Raw genomic sequence first — 22741 nt, forward strand, 5'->3', positions numbered from 1 at the left:
GCTAGACAGATGAGTAGGTTTTCACAAGTCATGTGTCAAAAGAAAACCTATGACATGGAGGCCATCTGTATTTATGGACAAAAATACAAACGTCTTTCTAGTTTGGTTTTATACTAAAATATAATTCTAGTCTGAGTGACACTAAAAGTTATGTTCACAGCCAGTGAGAACATGAGGCATTGCCAAATACATTGCTTTTTTGCACTGTAGGCCTTTCCAGACAAATACACTTTACTGCTCTCTCAGTCAGATTATTTCTGTGTATCAACTTCATTCCAGTTATTTACCCCAAAGATGTGCATAAGATCTTCCACATCAGTTTTAACATCTCTAATAAATTCTTGTACTTAGTTACTTAGGAGCAACCGCTGATTACATTCTAGACTCACCATGAAGAGAGAAAAATTAATGGTTTTTACACGTTTTTTGCAGTTTACAAAATAAAAAGCAAGTGTCATTCTTGGAAGCGCATATGCAGCATATTTGCTGCTATTTTGGTGAAAGGATTTAGGTTTCGAAGTACTTAAGTAACCTTTGAGAGCGTGCTTTAGCTGTTCAAGTAACTTTGCAGTAGCTGGAAATGCTGTTCCTATTGATTTTAATCAGTGATTACTGCAGACTGTCTTTGCAATTTCAGATGTGGTGGTACAGTGGTGTACACAAGGAGACCTGCTTGCAGTAGCAGGCATGGAGAAGCAAAGCCAGCTAGCAGACCTTGGCAACGGTTCCCTGTTGAAAAGCGCACTTGTCAAGTTCTACAATGTGCGTGGGGAGCATATCTACACTCTGGAGACACCTGTGCAGGTAGGAGGTATTTTCTGAGTAAGTTCTCAGTGCTTTGTTGGCATGCTTTTCCCACATCAGCTCTTTGGTATAGACCTGTAATGTGAAAAGGTTTACAGAATGTCCTGAACACATTCTAGAATACGATAAAAGTGCACTATAAATAATTATTGTTTGCCTTAAGGTAGACATCCAAGAGTGCATCTGATGCTAAGGTCCACTGTGCTAGATATAATGAGCAACAGTCTGTTTCCCAAAACCATTGGGCCATGAACAGCCAAGACAGAAAAAGGAAATTCTGTTGTTTTATGAATAAGTGACCCAGGGGAAAAAAATTGATAACTTGCTTGATATTGTAGCAGAGCCAAGAACTGGACAAAAATATTCCAAGTCCAGTGATATAGACACAAGATTGTTCTCTCTTTGTTATTGCTGTAATTTTCTAATGTACAGTCAATGCATCTGATGCAAGATTTTAGTTTTTATGGCATCAGACAGAGAAGGATGAATCAGAAAGTTTTGTTTCTGTTCCCACCTTCTGTACAGACTTTCACCGTAACCTCGGTCATGTTACTTGACAAGTAAATGTCATCACATGGTCTGTGCACTGCTGAGGGGCACAACAAGCTTCATAGGTCTTTGCTGATATTTCAGGACCCAGCTGAATGTCACTGTACAGTTTTATTTTATTTTCTGCAGAACAGGGCTGACTCCGTTCTGATTTCTGACTGTTACTAGTGAAACTGAATTTATAATAGCTTTGAAATCTAAAAGTGAAGAAAAATGCTGTAGATATATTTACTTAACTATGAATAGTGATGATACTATTTATTATCATTTCTTTTTCAGTACCCTCATCTGGGATGGATACAAAAGGGTGACATAGTAAACCAGCTGCTAAGCTTTTGTGTTTGCTTATATTTAGAATTAACCTGTGCTTATTAACATTAGCACCCTAATTTAGATAGAATTCTTTAGTTCTGTAATGTACAAAATAATGTTCTCTAAAGCCAACCTAAATATGTACAGTGGTGTCTAATGCTGATTTAGGTATCTAAAGGACTTACCCATACACACAGCTTTGTTGTCTTAAATGTGGCCCTTTCAGCAAAGCAGCACGGCCCTTTCCTCTCTGGATCAATTCTGGAGAAAACATATTTATACCGGTGTTGCTTGTTCCCAGACCAGGCAAAAACCAAACCTCATTCTGTTACTTCAGTATTGGAACATCGTATGTCCATGTTAGCTGTTGAACCAGTGTAGCACTCTGGTCTCAAGTTGTGAAATCGAGCTGTGGTTGGAGCAGCAGAACCGATCAGGTCAGGCTGCTGTAAGGTGTGCGTGTGTGCAGGCTCTGCTCTTAACTGCTCTCTCCCTCACTGTTCCCAGTCACCTCAAATGCCTTCATTTCCTCTAGCTCTCCCTATATCCCATCAACAACTTCTCATATTTTCAGCTCTGCTTTCTCCTTTACTTAATCAGCTGGGAGAAAGCCCATATTGTCGCTGACGTGAGGGCTAATTATTCTGCCATTGTATGAGTGCTTACAGGACAACTGACAGGTCGTACAGAGCAGGTAACTGCCAAGTTCATGCTGCCGTGTTTCTCATAGTGAAAATATTAACGTGAGCCTCTCTGCTCTTTCCAACTGCTAGTTTTCATTGAAATTGCAGCGTTTTAACATCACGCAGATTTCTTCTCCTGTTCTCAACTTCAGCTGAAAAGCCAACAGCTTCAGAAGTTGGAAGCCAGGTTGGAAGTGAAGGGTGGTGGGGGTGGCAACCACCAGTTAATAACACAAACATGGAGTCTCATTTCCTTAGGAAACCAGGGTAAAAATAACAAACAGATTTATTTATGTTTATTATAAGACTGTGTGCATAGACCTACCTAAAATTAGAGCCGCTCCTCTTCTCTCAGTAGTCAGTGTTGATTTTCTTTAGTGCATTTAAATTCCTATTTATGCAGCTGCAGGAGGAAGTGAGGGGTCTTTCAGAAGGACACCTGTATCTGCTTATGTGGACTTTATGCTTCTGTGCATTTGAATGCTGGTCTAACAGTATTACCAGCTAAGTGACAGGTATGCTAGAACATTGCTAAGTGTTTGATTTACTAACAAAACCAGATAGAAACTGCTGTTGCAAAAACATTGCTAGTAACTTTTGTTATTCAGTGCCTCTGCTCCAAAGATGTATATGCAAAGGTAACAGAGTGAGTCAGTGGTCCCAGTAATGTGTCTGATGACAAATTAATCACAGTAAATTTGTTAGTTTCTTTACCATGACAGTCAGCCTTCTAATGGGATTTTATAAAATTCATCACTGATTATTGAAGAAAAAATTTGGAGAAAAGAAAATAATTTCCTCATCTTGAACTCTTCTGCTAAAACTGTTTCTTCTGAAGCAAGCAAATGTGTGACTGGAAAAGCACATTTATTCTAAATGAGCATTGTTCCAAATATAAAGGTCAAAAAAAGGAAAGCAACAATGAACATAGAAAATGGTGGATTATAGGTGCAAAAATGATTTTTCATGTGGTCCTCTGTTCCAATTCTTTGATAAAGCAGACGTCTGAAAATTTTATCAGTAAGATATGCTGAACTGTCTTTGTTTCTGCTGTTTGTCTCTCCTGAGTGTCTTTGGTAGGATATTCAGGAAATGAGATTTTATTGTTTATAACAAAATTCAGTCTAAAACTGACGCAGGATTTATATGCAACTTGGCTGGAACATTACCTAACATGGAGTCACTGCAAACCTCAAGGTAGAATAGATTTGGGTACTGCAGGTTACTCAGCTTGATGATGTCTGTTGTCATGGAGCCCTTCAAGGTGTTTTATATGCTGCTTCTCCTCCAGCTTTAGTATAGTTTTGGCATCCTCTGTCTCATTTGATTAACTCATTTAAGCTCTTAGCTTCAGTGTAGGACTTTATGGTTCATAAACCTAGTTTGCTGACTGTAAAACCCTGGACAGGGAAATCACACCTGTTTAGAAATACTGAAATGAGTGCAGTAGCTTTGCATGAAAAATAACATTCATAAACAGCAGTAGAGCTAGTGTAAAGTAGCAGTATCTTGCTCCTTGCTCTGGGGCTTCAGGCTGCCACCCTGACATGCTCCAAGAATATATTTGCAGAATACAGTAGAAAGAGCTGAAAAAGCATTGGTAAGGGTTTGGCAGATGTTGAAGTTCTGCTACACAGAATCAAACTGTTTCGAACCTCGAAAGAATGATGAAAAAATTTCAGAAGGGGCTTCAGAAAGTCACAGCAGATCTTCCTCTCGTTGGAAGCAATTATATGAAAACCAAGTCCATACTGTGACTCCAAAGACTTGATTTTATAAATGAAGAGCATCGTATTTGTTTTATAAATCAACAGCATATCTTAAAGGCTGTTGATCAGTTGATAACTATTCAAAAATATACTATCAGTTCCTGTAAAACTTAGATCTTACTACACTTGCCCTTGTGTACATGAACACCAATGTGATGAATCAAAAATAGCCCAGTTCTTTTAGCTGGCAGTTTTTTCATGGTCCTGCTTTTCCAACATTTAAAAATGTGATTAGAACAGCAGGCTGCCCTGGCGCGCATAATTTTTTATTGGAAGAATGTTAATTTCTTACATTATCTGTTAAATCCTCATAACCCTTCCCTGGCATCAAGCAGGGATGATAATAATCAATTTACTCAAGACTGTTTTACGGTTTTAGAATCATAGAATAGTTTGTGCTGGAAGAGACCTTTAAAGGTCATCTAGTCCAGGCTCCCTGCAGCGAGCAGGGACATCTTTAACTAGATCAGGTTTCTCAGAGCCCCGTCCAACCTGGCCTTGAATGTTTCCGGGCGGGGCATCTACCACCTCTCTGGGCAACCTGTTCCAGTGTTTCACCACCCTCATTGTAAAACATTTCTTGCTTAAATCTAGTCTAAATCTACCCTCTTTTAGTTGAAAACCGTTGCCCTTTGACCTATCACATCAGGCTGTCCTAATAAGTCCATCCCCATATTTCTTTTAAGTCCCCTTTAAATACTGAAAGGCTGCAATAAGGTCTCCATGGAGCCTTCTCTTCTCCAGGCTGAACAGCCCCAACTCTCTCAGCCTTTGCTCACAGGAGAGGTGTTCCAGCCCTTTGATCATCTTTGTGGGCCTCCTCTGGACCCACTCCAACAGGTCCATGTCTGTTCTGTGCTGAGGGCTCCAGAGCTGGATGCAGGACTCCAGGTGGGGTCTCACGAGAGCGGAGTAGAGGGGCAGAATCACCTCCCTCGACCTGCTGGCCACGCTGATTTTGATGCAGCCCAGAATACGGTTGGCCTTCTGGGCTGCGAGAGCACATCACACAGAATCACAGAATCACAGAATGGTACGGGTTGGAAGGGACCTCTGTGGGTCATCTAGTCCAACCCCCCTGCCGAAGCAGGGTCACCTACAGCAGGCACATTGTTGGCCCATGACCAGCTTTTCATCCACCAGTACACCCAAGTCTTTCTTGACAGGGCTACTCTCAGTCCCTTCATCCCCCAGCCATTACTGATAGCGGGGGTTGCCCCGACCCAGATGCAGGACTCTGCACTTGGCCTTGTTGATCCTCATGAGGTTCACACGGGCCCACTTCTCCAGCTTGTCCATGTCCCTCTGGATGGCATCCCATCCATCAGGTGGGTCGACCACACCACTCAGCTTGGTGTCATCTGCAAACTTGCTGAGGGTGCACTTGATCCCGCTGTCTGTGTCACTGATGAAGATATTAAACAGCACTGGTCCCAGCATGGACCCCTGAGGGACACCGCTTGTCACCGATCTCCATCCAGACATTGAGCCACTGACCACTACCCTCTGGATGTGACCATCCAACCAATTCCTCATCCACCAAACAATCCTCCCATCAAATTCATATCTTTCCAGTTTAGAGAGAAGGATGTTGCGGGGGACCATGTCAAAGACCTTACAGAAGTCCAGATGGACGACATCTGTAGCTCTTCCCCTGTGTGCTGATGTAGTCACGCCATCATGGAAAGCCACTAGCTTGGTCAGGCAGGACTTGCCCTTGGTGAAGCTGTGCTGGCTGTCTCGAATCATCTCCCTGTCCTCCATGTGCCTTAGTGTAGCTTCTAGGAGGATCTTGCTAAGATTGTTCAACAGAAATGCTGCAGCCCAGTTCTGTCATTTCAGAATTTTCCATGTGTGCAGACAGGTCTTCGTTATATCGGCTAACCATACATGCCGTCATAAAGCTCTCTTCTGAGTGGATACAGCTGCTTCATATCTTCCGATTTGAACTTTAAACAGAGGAATCTCCTGCAGGATCACTTCAAAATTACCTGACTGCTGACTTTACAAAACCTGTGAGATTATTCCATCTGATGGTTCATAGTTGTGGCTTATATTTTGGTTCCTTCTTCACTGTTTGTAATTTTCTTTCCTATATATCCCTGAGATGACCAGAGGAACAAGAATGTGGGTTTAGAATCCTTGATGCTGATCTCTTTTATACACCTGTAATCCTAGAGTAGCTTTACATTATCTTATGATTCTATACCACTGTGTAACTGGTGTAAGAACAGATTAAACCTCAAGTGCAGTGGAGAAGGAGGATAAGAGTGAACTGAGCCCCATATATTCCAGAATCAGCTGTATAAGCCACAAGATTTTATGCAGAAAAACTGTGATCACATTTTAATCAGTGTAATGTATTCAAACCCTAATTCACAGTGGTGTACCAAAGGCTAAATCTTTATGGGAGAGGTTTCCAGGAGTCTTTGGGAATCATATCCCCTTGTTCTAAACCTGCTGCTGTCAGTAGCAGCCTTCACAGCATTTCACAGGCTGCTTCTCTACTGGAAAAGTCCAGGCATCTGAATGTATAGATTTAAGATTATATGATCCTGCAGAAACCTGGTAGTTGTGTAACAGCTATTTTACCAAAGGCTTTGAAGGAGGGTGCAATTTTAGGTTGAATTCAGATCAGAAGTCTTTGAGAGAAGAGGCTGCCTTTTATGTTGCCCAGCTGAGCTGACCTTGCTTACTTTGTCTCAGTTTATTTCGTATAGTGTTTGGGTTTGTTGCTTCTGAGTTAACGTTGCCTTTCATTTATATTGCCTGAAATTAATCCAATTTAGTTGTTATTGGATGACAACAAAACTTCAAGAAGCGTTTATTTTCTTACAGAAAGAGAAACAAGAGCAACAGTTTAGAACTAGCTGGTGAAACATTTGGGATATGAGTGAGGACTTTGGTATTTTCCATATAGGCTATAAGATCATCTCTGACTGCTACAGAAATGGATCGTGATCAGGACTGGAATGGAGATTCTTGTCTAAGCAGAGACCCATTCTGCTAAAATGGAATCTCATCGTTGTATTGAAATCTTGAAAAAAAATTTAACTGTAGAAACAGAGAGGATATAACAAACATCTGCAAATCAAGTAAGAGTTTGCTACATGAAAAATCATAGAAGGCCACAGCAGTGTAATTTCTGACCACATCATAGTCTTTATTGCTTTTAGCACCATGAATTCTTGCTAGTTAATATTGTTCCCACTATAAATATGGGGAACAGAAGAGTGAAGAAGTTATATTACTTCCCAGCAGCCATCCATGAATGCTGTGGCAGTACAGAGATGTGCACACACAGCTCACAAGAGTCGGGTGGGCACTGCAGCCATTGCACCTTCCAGCTTCTCTCTGAGAAAAGCAGAGGGATAAATGTCTGTCTTCGTATCAGAAAAGTGAGAGCAAGCAGGCAACATATGTCAGAGTTTTACTTACATGTACCATTCACTAGATACTATTTTGCATTTGGGTTCTTTCTCCTGAGAAGAATCCCACTTGTTGCTGGGCTTTCTGCCCTGGAATACCATTTTTATTTCATTACCAGTGGGACCTCCAGTGCCAGCAGACAAGGGTTTAGTGCAAGCAGCAGGCAGGTCCCATGGCTCAGGATTTCTGAGCTCAAGGCAGGCAGCAAGAATCAGCTTGAACAGTGTTTTCATTGACTGAACTGCATACAAGTAATGAAAGGTCCATAAATTATGTTCTCTCCTGTAAGACAAGCAGATGAGTGACTTAGAAGAAGCAGCCACAGAGCTTGAGCAGGAATATCCATTCCTGCGTGCTGTTCCAAGGGGAGTCGACATCCCAGCTGGGGGTACAGATTTGAGTAGGTGTAGCTGACTTTCAGGGCCCCTCTGAAAAAAATCGCAAGAGCTGCTTGTTGTCCGCTTTTTGAGATGTGTTTTCAGTCAGTATTTCTCCTAATAAAATACCTGATTTTTTGGTCCTTTAGCCAATTATTTCTAATATATAATTGTCATAGAGCTGAATCCTATCTATGTGTAGAAGTTCAAGAGTTATTCCATGATTTTTTTTTCCCCTGCATGTTTTGTATTTGAACCCTGGAATTCATGCAGGTATTTACAGTTTGTGCTTAGATTTTTCAAAACCTGATGGGATCTTTATATGCAAAGTGAGATTAGAAATTATCATTAGATGTTATATTTGTAGCTGCATTTCCTTGTTTCTAGCACCAACGAAACAAGTGTGCAAACGTGGAAAATTAAATTCTCCTGTGGTAGAATCTGCTTGTTCATTTTCTAACAGCTGCAATATAGGTATCAACAACTTTTTTCCTTCCTTTTTTTGCTAAAACAGTGCAAATAAGTGGGTACTTCGTGAAGAGCAATAGTTTTGCAGTGGAAGTTAGAGTTCAGTTGTCTTTTCTCAGCAGTGTCTGGAAGGAAAGCTATGGCCAGCTCATAACTGACTTGCTGCAGTAATTGATTCATATCCCTTGTCCATCACAGGACAGAGTGGAAAGTGTAGTTATTGAAAAATATTATTGGAGCAGTACATTTAAAGGTCAAGTCAGATCTGGCATTTGGGTGATCTTTTATTTCTCCAAGCCTGTAATGACAGGCTAATTTTCCCTGAACCTCATGTTAAATCTTAGCCCTTCACCATAAATGAAGTGTTGCTGGATAGTAGGCTTGAGGAGTACCAGGGGTCTGACAGTGCCATAGAAAAGGAAGGTAAGGTGTGTCTGGTGAATCAGTAAGCAAAGACAAACCAGGATGGTACAAGTGCTCTTTGATGAGACTGAAAATATTGAGTAAAATATGAGGTGTGTGGGGAGACTAACTGTACAAATGGAAGAGTAGAAATGTCTTATTTACAAACAGTACAACACTTCTAGGTATTGTGTGTGTGTGTGTCCATGTTTAAACATGCACCACTCGCATATTGTTGACATAAAAATACATATGCAGAATATAAGGGAATCAGCTATTCAGAAGTTTAGAAGATGGCTGAATTACGGTTGCCTGTTGGGAAGCTTTCATGTAATCATGCAGTGAGGCAATGTCTTTCGACTTCTGACTTTCTGCTCTTCCCCAGCTCCACAGTGCTGTGTTGGCAGAAGTCCCACCAAGCGTTTCAAAGCTTCTGAAAAACCTGTTCCTTGGCAATATGTTTAAGATTACAAAATTTCTTGCACTGGTGCTATCTGCATCTCTGCTGTTCTCTGCATGCAGCAGTAGCCTGAGGAGAGAAGTGGTTTCGTTTGACTCTGGATGAAGAGAGGCCTCTCTGGGTGTGATATATTGGGTTATAATAGCTGCAATACTAGACTTCATGGCAGGGCTGTCTGGGTGTGCTGTGTTGGGTTACGATAGCTGGGATATTAGACTTTTCTTCTGGCATTGAACTCTATCCAATAAATAAACATTTGTGTGCCAAGTCAAATACTTGTTTGTTCCTTCACCGTATTTATAGGTAAGCTTTAGATGATGCAAGGTGAACAGAAGGATGCGGTTTGGATCCGACTGTAATGATGAGGTAGATAGTTCTGCCCATGCTGGAAATCGGCCCTGAGGGAAATCAGGGTCACTTCTACTGGTGCCTTTCTCAGGCTGTCATGTAGTAGATGTGGCAGGTACCAAACTTGTGTCAGCGCCTTTTCAATTGCATTTACTTTGCAAGCAGCTTGAACTGTCTCATTACTGCCAGATAGTATGAGGAATGAGCCGCACTCTCAAATCATGAAAATACCAATCAGTAAGGGATACTTCATGTGATCTCTCATCAAATTTAAGGCTCTGTCCTACAGATTATGGTTATGACAAGCCATGTAATAATTATTGATGATGTACAAAGGATTTCTCAATTCTTTTGAAGTTCTCCACTACAAAACGCCTTTAGCAATTACTGTGAAAATCACAAGGTTCACATGTTGCTGCTTTCTATTTGCATATCAGTCAGCCTGAAGGTTTGTGCCTCCATGGAAGCGTGTGTGGCATTGCGTAGATGTAATGAAAATGAAGCTTCTTTATTCTCCCACTTTAAAACTACTCTTTTCCTTGAAATTTAAATCTAGCATGAGATGATGCAGCAGGGACGATCTTTCCTCTGAAGAAGTTCTTTCGTCCAACCCTTTATGTCGATGATAGACATTGATATAGTACTGTGCAGCTGCATTCTGCTTTATATCATTCACATAAAAACATCTTGTCCTGATTTCTCACCTTTAAGCTTTTTGAATTTGTAACTGAAAGGAAAGCTTTTTTCCCCAGACTAGATAAGTGGCTTCTGGGTTGATCTAACTCAAGTATCTTGAGTACCATATTACTAGAGAGGAGTGGATGAAAGTTACTGCTGATGGGGCCTTGACCCTTGTCTTCTGTATAGTTAATTCTTGTTTGGTGCATCTTGTGAAGCGCAAAGATATTCCAAAGAGACCCTCACCTTTCAGTAAATATAGTGCATAATTTAGATGAAAAACATATTTGCTTAAACTTTTGAGTGTCACAAATTGTGAAAAGAAGGGAACCCTTCACAGGAAGGAGTAAACATTTTGTAGTTCACTGATTACAGGCTACTGCGCAGTATTCTTCATAGAGTGAGAGTTTCTTCTTTGCTCTGAGTTGCTTATTTGTACAGAGATAGCAGCTATGGGATTGAAATTCCATACAGCAGCTGTGTGTATATATATATATGCTTTGTAACACAGAAAGCAAGAGATGATAGGTGGATGCAGCTCATGAAGGGCAAAAGTAATAGTGACAGGGCTACAAGAGGTCCCAGCAGACTGGTGCTTTAAATGAAAAAGGTGGGATTTAGGAAGAGAATTTAGAGAGCTCCTTGCAGGCACAACTCAGTATTCTCATACGAACTTTTAATGTTCATGCAGCAGGGGATAATGTCCAAAGCAGCGTTTGAGTTGGTTATTGTTATTCCGCTCCACTTTCTGACACTCAGTACCAGTCGCCCCTGACTCCTTCTGTTTTTACTGTCATGAGTTTAGACATTTCTGAGTATAGACAAGCAGCAGACAAAAGGCCATTCTCTGTTTTGTTCCTGGTGCTCTTTCTCAGTTCAGTTCCTTTGGAAGTAGTTCAAAAGAGACACTGCAGCAGAAGACTCGGTGCAAGACAAGAAAGCCAACTGAGTTTTATCCACTAGTTTACTAAGTGTCTCTGGGCCTGTAATTTAACTTTTCAGTCATAAAATGTGAGCCATTACCAGTGGATGAAGATTGATTACATGACTGAAAAAGTGATCTGGACAGGGCATTAAAAATCCTGGTTTTTAACACTGTGTGACTTTAAAGTCACTTATTCTATCTAGGTAATGAATTTGATAGACAATTCTTTGTGTGAAGAGCTTGAAGCCTCGGGAGTACAAAGCACTGTGTAAACGTCAACCACTGTTATTGATAATTTCAGATGTTCACATTCTTCTCCCATTTTGTGGGCAATAGCTTGCACTTTGAAGTTTCTGGAAGACTTAGGGTAACAGGACCGGTGCTGAATTCATATGATCGCTTGTTTTGCAACTATCTTGGAGGAAGCATACGCTCTTTTAAAGTTATATCCTTTATCTTGGAGAAAGTATGCACTCTTCTAAAGTTGTATTCTTTTCCTCTCCACGCAGCGTCCCATCATCTCGATCTGTTGGGGTCACAGGGATTCGCGCCTGCTGATGGCTTCCGGACCTGCATTATACGTTGTCCGAGTCGAGCACAGGGTCTCCAGTCTGCAGCTGCTGTGCCAGCAGACCATCGCTAGCTGTCTGCGGGATGACAAGGATATCAGCAAACTGACCCTGCCCCCTCGGCTCTGCTCGTACCTCACCACTGCCTTTATACCAACAATCAAGGTAAAATGGAAGAAACGTGTGTGCATGAGGAAGAGGGTTGCTTGATTCCCCCCCCCCCCCATGGTGCTCCTAAGTGACAATAGATAAATTATAAGATATTATAATTATCATAATTACAGTTTTTAAAGCTTGAATAAGGGTCATTCCTGTCCTCTTCAAGAGCCCACAGATCCATTTGGTGCCTACTAAAATCTGAAAGGAAGGCTCACACATACTGATCTACATTATTCCATGGGGATGGATTTCCAATGACATCCCAAGGGTAAAATATGCTGCTGACTCACAAAGGCTTGTGAAGAAGCTCATGCTGATGCTGTGTCACAGTTATAGGAGAGATTCACAATGGTAAAACTGTTGCCTCTCTACTTTTTACATGAGTCCTTATATCGGCAGGAAAGTTATACTTAAGACCTATGGCTGCCCGAATAATTGTACTGACAGTGAGTTCTGCCAGCCTTACTGTTCCAACAGTGCTATGGAAAAATGAACCAGACATTATGCCTTTTCCTATAGCACTAGCAGAGCCATCTGCGCAGCCCCTTTCTTTCATGGTTTTGCCCTCAGTCACATCTAAGGATTTCCAAACTCTTTATCACAGCCTGTAAACCAGAGCATTAGCTGGTAAATGCCCTACGTTCAAACATATATTTTTGTATTACGTGCTTTTTGTTTATGTGTTATAGCATTCTCTTGAGCCAGTTTCAGGTCCTTGTTAAAACAATGCAGAGCTAGAATAACTAATTTGAAATCAGTGGAGTTGCCCCAGCTTAAATGAGAGCAAATTATGCCTATAAAATAATGATTCAGCACAGTTCCATTTGGGTACTGCTAATCAGGGCAATTTGTGTGACTGCGAAACATTTCATTTGCCAGAGAAGAATAAATGCCTTGCTGTTACCATAACTCCTCGATCTCCAAAGACACAGAGCATTTAGCAGACCGGTGGTTCTCAGTTCTTTCTAGCACGCTTCTCCCCAGGATGCTTTCCATGTTGTCCCTGCAGCTCTCTAGAGCACTAGTGACGCTTGCTTGGCTTTTAGGGAAGGCAGGGGATGGGATGGGTTGGGACGGGATGGGACATGCTGAAGGCAGCAGTTGGCTGTAGCAAGGCTGGGAGCCATGACGGAGATCTGGGGGCAGAGGCAGAACAGGGACACACCATTGCTGACCACCCTTCTGTCAGCTCCTAGAGGGGATGCTGGGGTGAGGAGTGGTTGTGGGGCTGCATAGCTGAGAGGCTGAAGCAGAGTTCCCAGAAGCCACATGCCCCTGCTGATTCATGGGTGTTTCTGGAGCCTCCTCAGCACTGCTTCATACTTTAACCTGGCTCTAGCCCAGCCACATTCTCCTACCTCCATTGTCAGCCATGCCTCCAGTGCCTGGCAAGGCACCCTCTTCCCTGCATATATTCCTCTTCCCCCTCCAACTTGAGGACTGCATTACAAATCCCTCTTCAGCACGTATCCATCTTGCCAGGTTAAGGAGGCTTCTTTTTCCCCCCGCTTTTTTTTCTTGAACTTTCATTTTGAAAGAAACTGTGTTGGCTTAGTAGTATTTGTGTCACACAGGCTGTATTGTCTTAGACAAAAGCACTCCAACTGCTTTAGGACTGAGCTTTTCATTAATACAGTGTGCTGGCAAAGTAACCCACCCTGAGCTTTGTGCTCAGATTTCTCCACATTGCACGCAACTAGTCCCTCAGCAAAGATGGGTCATGTGCTTGGAAGTGGTATAAGAAGTACAAGCTTCTTCCAGAGCTGACAGCATTGTAGCATAGTGGCATAGCATGTACCAATACTAACCAGGAATGGGAACCTGAATGGCCAAGTTCACTTGGAGGGCCAGCAAGAAACAAGATACTCTGAGACTTAGACTTGACCACATTACCAAAGTTAAAAGAGAAGTTTGTGATGAGCTGGGACTTGAGAACAGGTTTGTTATCTAATTCAGTGCTCTAACCACAGGTACAACCTTCCTTTTTGATGTAACTAGTTTTAGTTTTCTGTGTACAGCTGCTTTGTGACCTAACTAGGTAATATGCAGCCACTCTGTCTTGCGTGTGGGTCCTGCATAACTCACGCAGTAACCTGTACTAATCTTGACCTGCCACATTAGAGCTGAGTTCAAGTTCAGTTAGTTGTGTTGGGATTAAGTCACCACAGAAAAAAAATCCAATAACCTATAGGAAACTTTCTCTTTCCTTCCTTCACTTAATTAAGCCTCCTATCCCAGACCCAAACAATATGAGAGATTTTGTCAGCTACCCAACAGCTGGTAATGAACGACTTCACTGCACGATGAAGCGGACGGAAGATGACCCAGAGGTTGGTGGTCCATGTTATACTCTGTACCTGGAATACCTTGGGGGACTGGTGCCTATCCTGAAAGGACGTCGTATCAGCAAGTTGCGGCCAGAGTTTGTCATCATGGATCCTAAAACAGATGGAAAAGCAGGTAGAATTTAGTTGTTGCTCTGTGTAAAAAATGATTTAGCAATACTTCAAATATTAAATCCTCAAGAGTTAAAGAAAATCTATATATGCAACATGCAAGGTGGCATCTGATACTTGTTTTCTGATGCAAAAAAAATCTTTAGCGTGACCTGGGCTCAAGCCTCTGGCATTACACCATGCTGTCTTCTGTTTTACAAAAGGGAACTTGTATTTTGAATAGTGAGGAATAGATTGCTAATTAGCAGAAAATACTATTTAGTCTCAGTTTTGAAGTCGATTGAATGCCATTCACCCTCTGAATCATGTTCACTGGAGTTCAAATCATTGGAAATTTGGAGTTTATACTAGGCAGGGTGAAGAACTGTTAATTTTCTCTGCGTAGTTTTATCTTAGCTGCTGCCTGTGGATCGGCTTTATGCTTCTGATGACTGATAGTTGTAACTGATATCAGTTTTCTGAAGCAGTACTTACATTTTCTGGGGCCTGTCTTGATAGATGAAATCTATGGAAACAGCTTGATTTCCACTGTGATTGACAGCTGCAACTGCTCGGACTCCAGCGATATCGAACTGAGTGATGACTGGGCAGCGAAGAAATCTCCCAAAATCAGTCGAGCTAGCAAATCACCCAAACTCCCCAGGTAATAATTTCTTGGATATTTCTTCTTCTTTTTCCCCGGCTTTTTCTTTTCTTTTTTTTTTTTTTTTAAAACACTGTCTTGACACCTCATGAAATTAAAAGCAAACTCTTTGGGCACATAGGAGTCTTCTGGAGGAGTCCTGTACAGTGTGCAGTTCTGGGCTGATGTCAGAGGTTGACGTTGAGGTAGACTTTGGGGAAGGTTCTGGGGCAAAAGGTAATGGGAAACAACAATGGGTAATGGGAACCACTTCTCCCTAAACAGTTTCGAAGAAAGATTTTATAATTTCTCCCATCACTGCCTCTGCCACATGTAAACTCTTGCCACCATAGGATGTATTTTGTCCATCAGACAATCTGGGGTTTTTTACTTCCTCTGTGCTTAGGGTCCCAGGTCTAGTTTAAGCCTTTAATTTCCTCAGGGGTATTTTCAAATTCGTAAGTCCATGCATAGGTGGCACTGATGCAGTGGTGACCTTGCCTCAACAAGCAGATCCTCCTAAACACTGAGTTGACAGGTTTCTGTAACGATACGCAAAATAAGCTTATTCTTTGTCTGATTGCTTTCCTGCCAGCTCTTTTTTATATTCATTATGTACATAGACAGAACCCTCCACCTGCACAGAGCCTCACTGATGTCTGTGGTGCTTCCCAGAGGCACTGACATCTATCTGCCAGCTGCATGTTATGGGATTGAGGCCCTGATGCCTTCTACCTGCAGCTGACACTTTTTGAAAGACCTTATATTAGGAACTTCTCCTCATACGAGGCAAAGCAAATGTATCCCTTTACATGTGAACATCATATGTGAAATACCAAACTTTCAGTTTAGTAATACTTGACAAAAGAACCATCAGTTCCTGAGCCTAAAACCAAAATGGCACAGGAAAAACATTTATCTTGCATCCTTGGTTTTGTAAGACAGTACTTTTGAAATGTAACTTTTGTTCATTATTTTTCCTACCAGTGAGCTTTTTTGGGTGCTTGATCTCTTCTTCATGACCGCCTTTGTATAGTGGGAGGTAGGAGTAACGTTTGGCTTAGAGTAAGAGTATTGACAAGGTCTGTGGAGCCTTGGTTTGCTGTGCTAACGTGGAGATCTGCCAGCTGAGGTGTCACGTTTCCACTTCTTGAGGCTTTGCTCCAAGTCTGCACAGATGAAATAGCTCAGCCCTACACCTTTTTATGGGTTAGTGGAAGATATATTTTATCCGACAGAACTGCTGTAAGCTTTCTTAAAGGAATCAGAAAGCATCTGGTCAGAGTTACTGCAAGTGTCAGGCCTTATATATCTTTAAATTTGACCTCTATAGTCTTCATTAGCCACTTAGAGGACACCGTACCAGTTGTCTTCATTACCTCTTTACATTCAAAGACACAAATTTTGTGAATTTTTGTATACCTGTTGATGATTCTAATTACTGCTTTATATGCAGAATCAATATAGAAGCTCGCAAATCTCCAAAGATGTCACGAGCTGCGCAGGAGATATCAAGATCACCAAGGTTACCAATAAGGAAACCTTCTATTGGTTCACCAAGCCTAACCCGAAGAGAGTTTCCTTTAGAAGATATTACTCAGGTATTGTGCACATTGTTACCAGACCTGAGTCCAAATGCGTCTCCTTCTAGAGGCAGCAAGTTGTGATATAGATCCAATAATCACAATAAAATTTTTTCATTTAATTACAGTAACTAGATGGAACAGCTATAGACTTGCATCTTCCAGTTCAATGTTAATGTCTGAAAGTGTCAATGGAATATCAGGCATTGTTTGATAAATTGTGGCACCACTGACTTCTGTCAATGTGAATCCATGTGAGAGGTTTTATTCTAGGTGATGCTGTTGGAAAGTGTATGTGAAAATGCTTCTTATTCTCTTTCTCAGAGCTGTCCTAATGCCACCGTAGTTCTTGCTTTGCTAGGAATTGCAGAGATAAAGAAATGCTTGCTTCAGAGGGCCACCTCTGTTTCATAAATCATAGAGTCATAGAATCGTTTGGGTTGGAAGGGACCTTCGAAGCTCATTTAGTCCAACCCTGTTGCAGTGATCAGGGACATCTTTGACTAGATCAGGAACATGGAATAGCCTTAATTGTAAGGAAGGCAAAGAATTAGTACTTTGTGCTCTTTGTGGTGTTCATGACCTGTGAGTAAATCAAACTTAGCAGGCTGTAGAACTGTCTAGGTTACGTATTTTATTAGTACCAACCTGTGTTCTTTTAATTCTGTTTTGTATCGTTTCAGTTGGTTTTTTCTGCTCTGTCTTTTCACTTTTTCCTTTATATTGAATCATTCTAGATCACTTACATAGCAGCTGTAGATAGGACCAGAAGTCCTTTCAGTGGGGCAGGAGACCAGAGGCTTAGATCCTGCTCCTGATACTGATGGTGTAATTCTTGGCCTTTGAGAAAATCTCGTGGCCTTTCAGACCCGTAATTTGATCACCATGGAAGCAATGGTTTGGGAAGCTGCTTTGGAAACTCCAGGAAAAATATATTTGTCATTATGAGTAATTAATTTCTGTCTTATTTACTATTCTATAAAGTGATTCATAAGCGTGGAAGCGAAGGGCAGGGTGCATTACTTTCTGAAATACAGAATAGTCACACTCTTATTGTGCAAGAGAAGCAAGCATCTGAAACAGGCCTACTGTCACTAAGCAGCCCTCATGTTGTTCAGTGCTTCAACAGCTTTAATCAGCCTATGTGGCTGTTGTGTACATCACTTCGGTTGGTGTTCCCATACCAAAATGAGACTTCTTAATGACTAGGTATAGCAGTTGCTATGTAGGCACATTAGACTTTCAATAAAATAAAAGCAAGAGAAGACGAAATTGTATTATTACTTGCAATAGCTTGAATCCTCTGCAGGTTTTTATTAGAGCTTGATATAGACTTTATTAGTTGAAAATGATCTTGGTTTTGCTTTGCAGCACAACTACCTTGCTCAGGTCACATCTAATATCTGGGGAACAAAATTTAAAATTGTGGGTTTGGCTGCTTTCCTACCAACTAACCTTGGTGCAGGTAAAAGTAAACTCTATTAATTTTTTGCATGTCAAACTCTTTCTAATAAACAACAAACTTATGTCATGTGATTCTTTCTAAGTGACCAGAAGACTTCTTTAGCAAAGTACTTACTTTGTGTGGACAGTAGGAATTAGATTTTACAAAATTCACTGTAACTAAAAGAGATTAAAATCTATAAATACAATAATGAGATGATCAATAAAATGTTAAAAGTCTCAGCTGTAATAAAAAGATTAACAGTCAAGCCCAGACTTTTATTTTTACAATTTATTTGAACAAAACCCAAGCAAGTAAAGAAAATTTTTGCAAGAGAACTATAAAAATTGCACGGTTTAAGTTACTGTAATAGGAATATTTTTAAAACTCGGACTTTTATAGTCATTTAGCTCCTAATTATACCAAAATAATGTTAAAAAAGCTCTTATGGCATCATGCTCAAGATTCTTCAAGCCAGTGCATAACCTTATCATATGGTTCTGTTGCTGGAGAATCAGTAAATAGGTAGCCTTCATTAAAAGTAGCAGTGGTCTAGTCTCTTGACCACCTTCTGTGTGTGCTATATCTCCCTGGATAGTCCTGTTGAAAGGAAGAAGGCTAATTAAAGAACAGTTTGTCACCTAGCAGAACTGAGCTCTGAATTGAAATATTAATGCAAGTATAGGAGATTTACAAGCTCTTTGGAAAGCTTGTTTTTTCCTGTGTTGCATTATATAGTTAGGTCAGGACTACATAATGATGCCCTGGATGGAGAATTAGTTAAATAAATATCTTTTGTGGCTGTAGTAACTACTGTCGGACAGGAGATTCAGTCCCAACTACTCTGGAGAGGACCAGCCTCCAGCCAAAGGTGGTCCTCTCAGGATATTGTCTCCTTGGGGACAACCAGTGCTACTACTATAGGGTAGTGGCACCTTCTACTTAATAGTGTCTTATAGAAACCCTCAGGTTTGTTCCAGCCACTTTTTTTTCAAGCAATTTTTGAATTTCTGACATCTGCATTTGCAATGATTGTCAAAAGATAGTGTAAGAATGACGTTACTGGTTCAGACCAGGGGTTGTTGTAATTCTCTCATTATCAGTGACAGATACATAGGGAATGATGTAAGTGTAGAGTAAGTGTGTGGTGATACTTACTTCCAACATTCTCCTAGTCTCCAAAGGTTTGGGTCCAGGGACTTGCTGAGCCAGAAGGGGTTGCTTTGTGTGTAGTAACCCACAACAGATTTCCTTCCTGCGAGCTTTCCAGTTTTCCCCTAAACTCATATAATCAGTAGCATCCTGTGGTGAAGAGTTCCAAAAGTAGAATGGAAAAATTATTTTCCTGCTTTAAAAATAGATGTGAATACGAGATGAAAGAATTTATTATTTCTACAGTTTGTTTAACTACAGAGATGCTGCTTCTGTTTAAAGAGAAATAGCTGAAAGTAACAATCTCTTTTATCCTGTTTATGCAAAGTGTTACATAGTGGTTTGGCCAAGAATGGCCCATATATGCGATTGTTCATTAATACATTAGATAAAAATAGTCATGACCCTTCTGTCTGCTTCAATTGATTCTTTCTTAGCGTTAGATGCTCTTTGTGTAACAGGTTTTGGTTTTGTTTTTTTTTAATTTCTTGTTGTACTCTTTCTCCAGTAATATATAAAACCAGTTTGCTGCATCTTCAGCCCAGGCAAATGACAATATATCTCCCAGAAGTGCGGAAGATTTCAATGGACTACATTAACCTGCCTGTCTTTAATCCAAATGTTTTCAGTGAAGACGAGGATGATTTACCAGGTAAGGAGGAGGAGCTGGTGGTCTGCCGTGTTATGGGCTGAGCTAGATGGAGGACAGATCACTTGTGTCACTAGCCCCCTCTGGTAAGCACACAAATAAAAATCCCTTAGTCTGATGGGGTCCTGTAGAATTGAATTTAGAGTAAGGCTAACATGTATTATGGACATTGTTTTCCAAAATATGTGGAACATATAATCCATGTAAGTTTCAAGTTCCTTGGAAAATTATTCAGTTTGCTGAGAATTCTCCATAGACCGAAGCCTTGCATTCTGCATCTTTGTAGGACTCAATCGTAATATGTTGGAAGCCCCAAAGGGTCGTTCTTGTGACCTCACGGCAGCAAAGCACAGCCTGCTGATAGGAGCTTGGGTTGGAGGGCATGTTCCCATAAACCAGCCACCCTGAGAGAAGTGGTAAATACCCATTTGGACTTTTATCAATACCAAGTCTTACAGAGAGGCTGAAATAGTAAGGTAGTCTATAAACAAGGGGTATCAGGAAGAATTCCGCATTTCACCGAGATGTAAGGTAGCAGAAGATTCAAGCAGTGATGGGAAGGCATGGATTCAGGCAATGTGAGTGTGGAAGGTACAAGGACTGGAAGAACTCAGGACCTCATCCAATTAAAAAAAAAATCATCATACCAATAAAATTAAGAAACAATAACCAAGAAAATAAATTAATACATTTTCAGAATTGTCACGTCAGTGAGGGATTCCTGTTGCCAGGTCACAAGTTTCTGGAACTACAGGAGTAACTGTCATGCTGGTACCCTGTAAGGAGGAAGGAGAGTGACCACCGCAAAGCAGTTAAAGGCTTGTGCTAGAGTCTGTTGACATAAATGGAAATACTCCCATTATTTCATACCAAGGTTTTAACTGCTGAAAGCACCAAAGCTTGTGTCTGACCCAAGCATCAGAGTAGTCCTCTGGACTTCTAAGGAAATACCGGTGGGCTTAAATTGAAATCCATTCTTTCACAATTTGGGGCTTGGCTTGCCTAATTTATGTCTACATGATATTCAGCTGTAGGATCTGAAGAAAACAATAGAGACGTTGATGTTTGTGTATATATTATGTGTAGGAAGCACACATTTTTTATTATGAAACATGGTCCAAGCTGACAGAAAGTAATACAAAAATGAAACAGAAAAAAGTTAATACAAAGTCTTCTCATCTCTTCCTGAAAATTGGATTAGATCTGTAGTATCAATTCCTTTTATATTATTAAAAGAGTTGAAATGGTACTCAGAATTGCAGGGATGTACATGAATGTAGGGAAAACTGCTAGAGTGTTTTGTTACAGCTCTTTGAGAAGGCAAGTAAAAGAATCATACTACCCTGTCCTCCATAACAGCCTTCCTTTTCTTGCCCACGTTTTTCTCTCTAGTTTCTTCTGAAAGTTCATTTCTGACTTAGCAAATGGAGGCTACTTAAATCTTCAAAAACAATTTGGGGATATCCTTTCTAAAAGCCTGCATATAAAGGAAAAAAATGCCGTATACTAATGGGAAAAAATATTGCAGGATAAATAATGATTGCATGATAGATTAAAAAAAACAGAGTAGAAAGCTGCTCTTGGGCAGTGGAATGTTAATAGTGAGGTACTCTCGGGACAGGTGTTTTTTAATGTAGTCAGTAAAGATTTGGCAAGGCAAATGGACAGTGAATTGATTTAACTTGCAAATTATGCAAACAAATAAATTAGAAACCACCGGAGAGATGAAAAAAACATTGAACTTAAACAGTTTGGGATATTAGGCAACACTGCAACGAATGAGATTTTGTTTGATAAGGCACTTAATACCCATGACAGCAACATTCAGCATTGCTCAAGCCAAGCTAACAATTAAACCGCAGGCTCTGGTGGATAAATTGCTAACCTGCAGGCATCAGGATGAAAGCACGGCCTGACAGCCGAGCACAGAACCACGCTGCCTTAGGGTCAGTGAAGTTTAGCTGTCGGTCTTCTCCTAAAGGAACGAACAGAACTATCATAAAATTTGCCAGCTAGCCACAGACCTATCTGTACACCTACCACATTCGTGACTGATGCTGACAGAAGCCTAATGCTATCGAAAATATAATTACAGGGCATAGGTAGATGACTAGAATTTTAATTAGGAATTACTTAGGAAATGGGCAGCAGCTGGAGGAGTCCTGACTAATGGATCTCTTGCCTGATCTCGTCTTTTAAATCAGAGGTCTCCACAGAATTTGGCACACTTAAATGATCCTGGATATGACTCTAGGATTCTGGATATTATTGTAGTCTCTCTTCGTCGCATAAACCTGCTGATACAACTCACTTATCATTTTCCATGGTTTTATACAGGAAAACTAATAAAGAATCTGCAAGATTCTTGGGGGTTTTAATAAAGTGTTGGCTGTTTCCCCTCATTATTGTATTTTGTTCCTTCTTATCTTGACTTCTGCACCTGTACTTGGTTCCAGTGTCCTCATTTCCCTGCCACGCTCCAGCTTTTCAGTGGTAGTTCCTGTTGGAACCACTCTCGCCACTTTTTGCAAGCGGAATTGCAAGCAATTGAGCAAACTCCACGCTTCTGCTTAAAATCATCTGAACTGCTTCTTGCCTCACTGTCCCCTGTTCACCACCACCATGTGTGGGAACCTTTTCCTATATACATTTGCTTCTTTTCACATTTCTGATTGCAGCCTGTCCGAACATTGATTCTGAAGTTGTCCTGACCACAGTACCCACTTCTTGAATCTTTTTGGCTTCCCATCTATTTGCTTACACTTCCCCTTACATTTCCCACCTGGCTTCTCATCTATTTCCTCACATCTTTTCCTTACAAATCTTCTTTCAAGAACTTTTACAAGTTTTGTCTGTATTTCATGCCATCGTATTCCTCTCTCACTTTGTTTCATCTTCCTTCT

General features: G+C 40.8%; 1 protein-coding gene across 8 annotated transcripts in view; it reads left to right on the top strand.

Moving 5' to 3' along the window:
• Positions 1-22741, top strand: part of TULP4 (TUB like protein 4) — a 172771-nt gene that overhangs the window by 126728 nt on the left and 23302 nt on the right. For all 8 annotated transcript variants that reach the window (XM_075413868.1, XM_075413872.1, XM_075413865.1 and 5 more), the window contains 7 exons: positions 638-804; positions 11714-11938; positions 14158-14392; positions 14887-15031; positions 16467-16611; positions 17965-18058; positions 19698-19841. In XM_075413868.1, coding sequence (XP_075269983.1) covers positions 638-804; positions 11714-11938; positions 14158-14392; positions 14887-15031; positions 16467-16611; positions 17965-18058; positions 19698-19841 — 1155 coding nt within the window. The remainder of the gene's footprint in view (positions 1-637; positions 805-11713; positions 11939-14157; positions 14393-14886; positions 15032-16466; positions 16612-17964; positions 18059-19697; positions 19842-22741) is intronic.

Source organism: Opisthocomus hoazin, chromosome 2 (genome assembly GCF_030867145.1).
Source record: "Opisthocomus hoazin isolate bOpiHoa1 chromosome 2, bOpiHoa1.hap1, whole genome shotgun sequence".
In the NCBI taxonomy this organism is placed as follows: Eukaryota; Metazoa; Chordata; class Aves; order Opisthocomiformes; family Opisthocomidae; genus Opisthocomus; species Opisthocomus hoazin.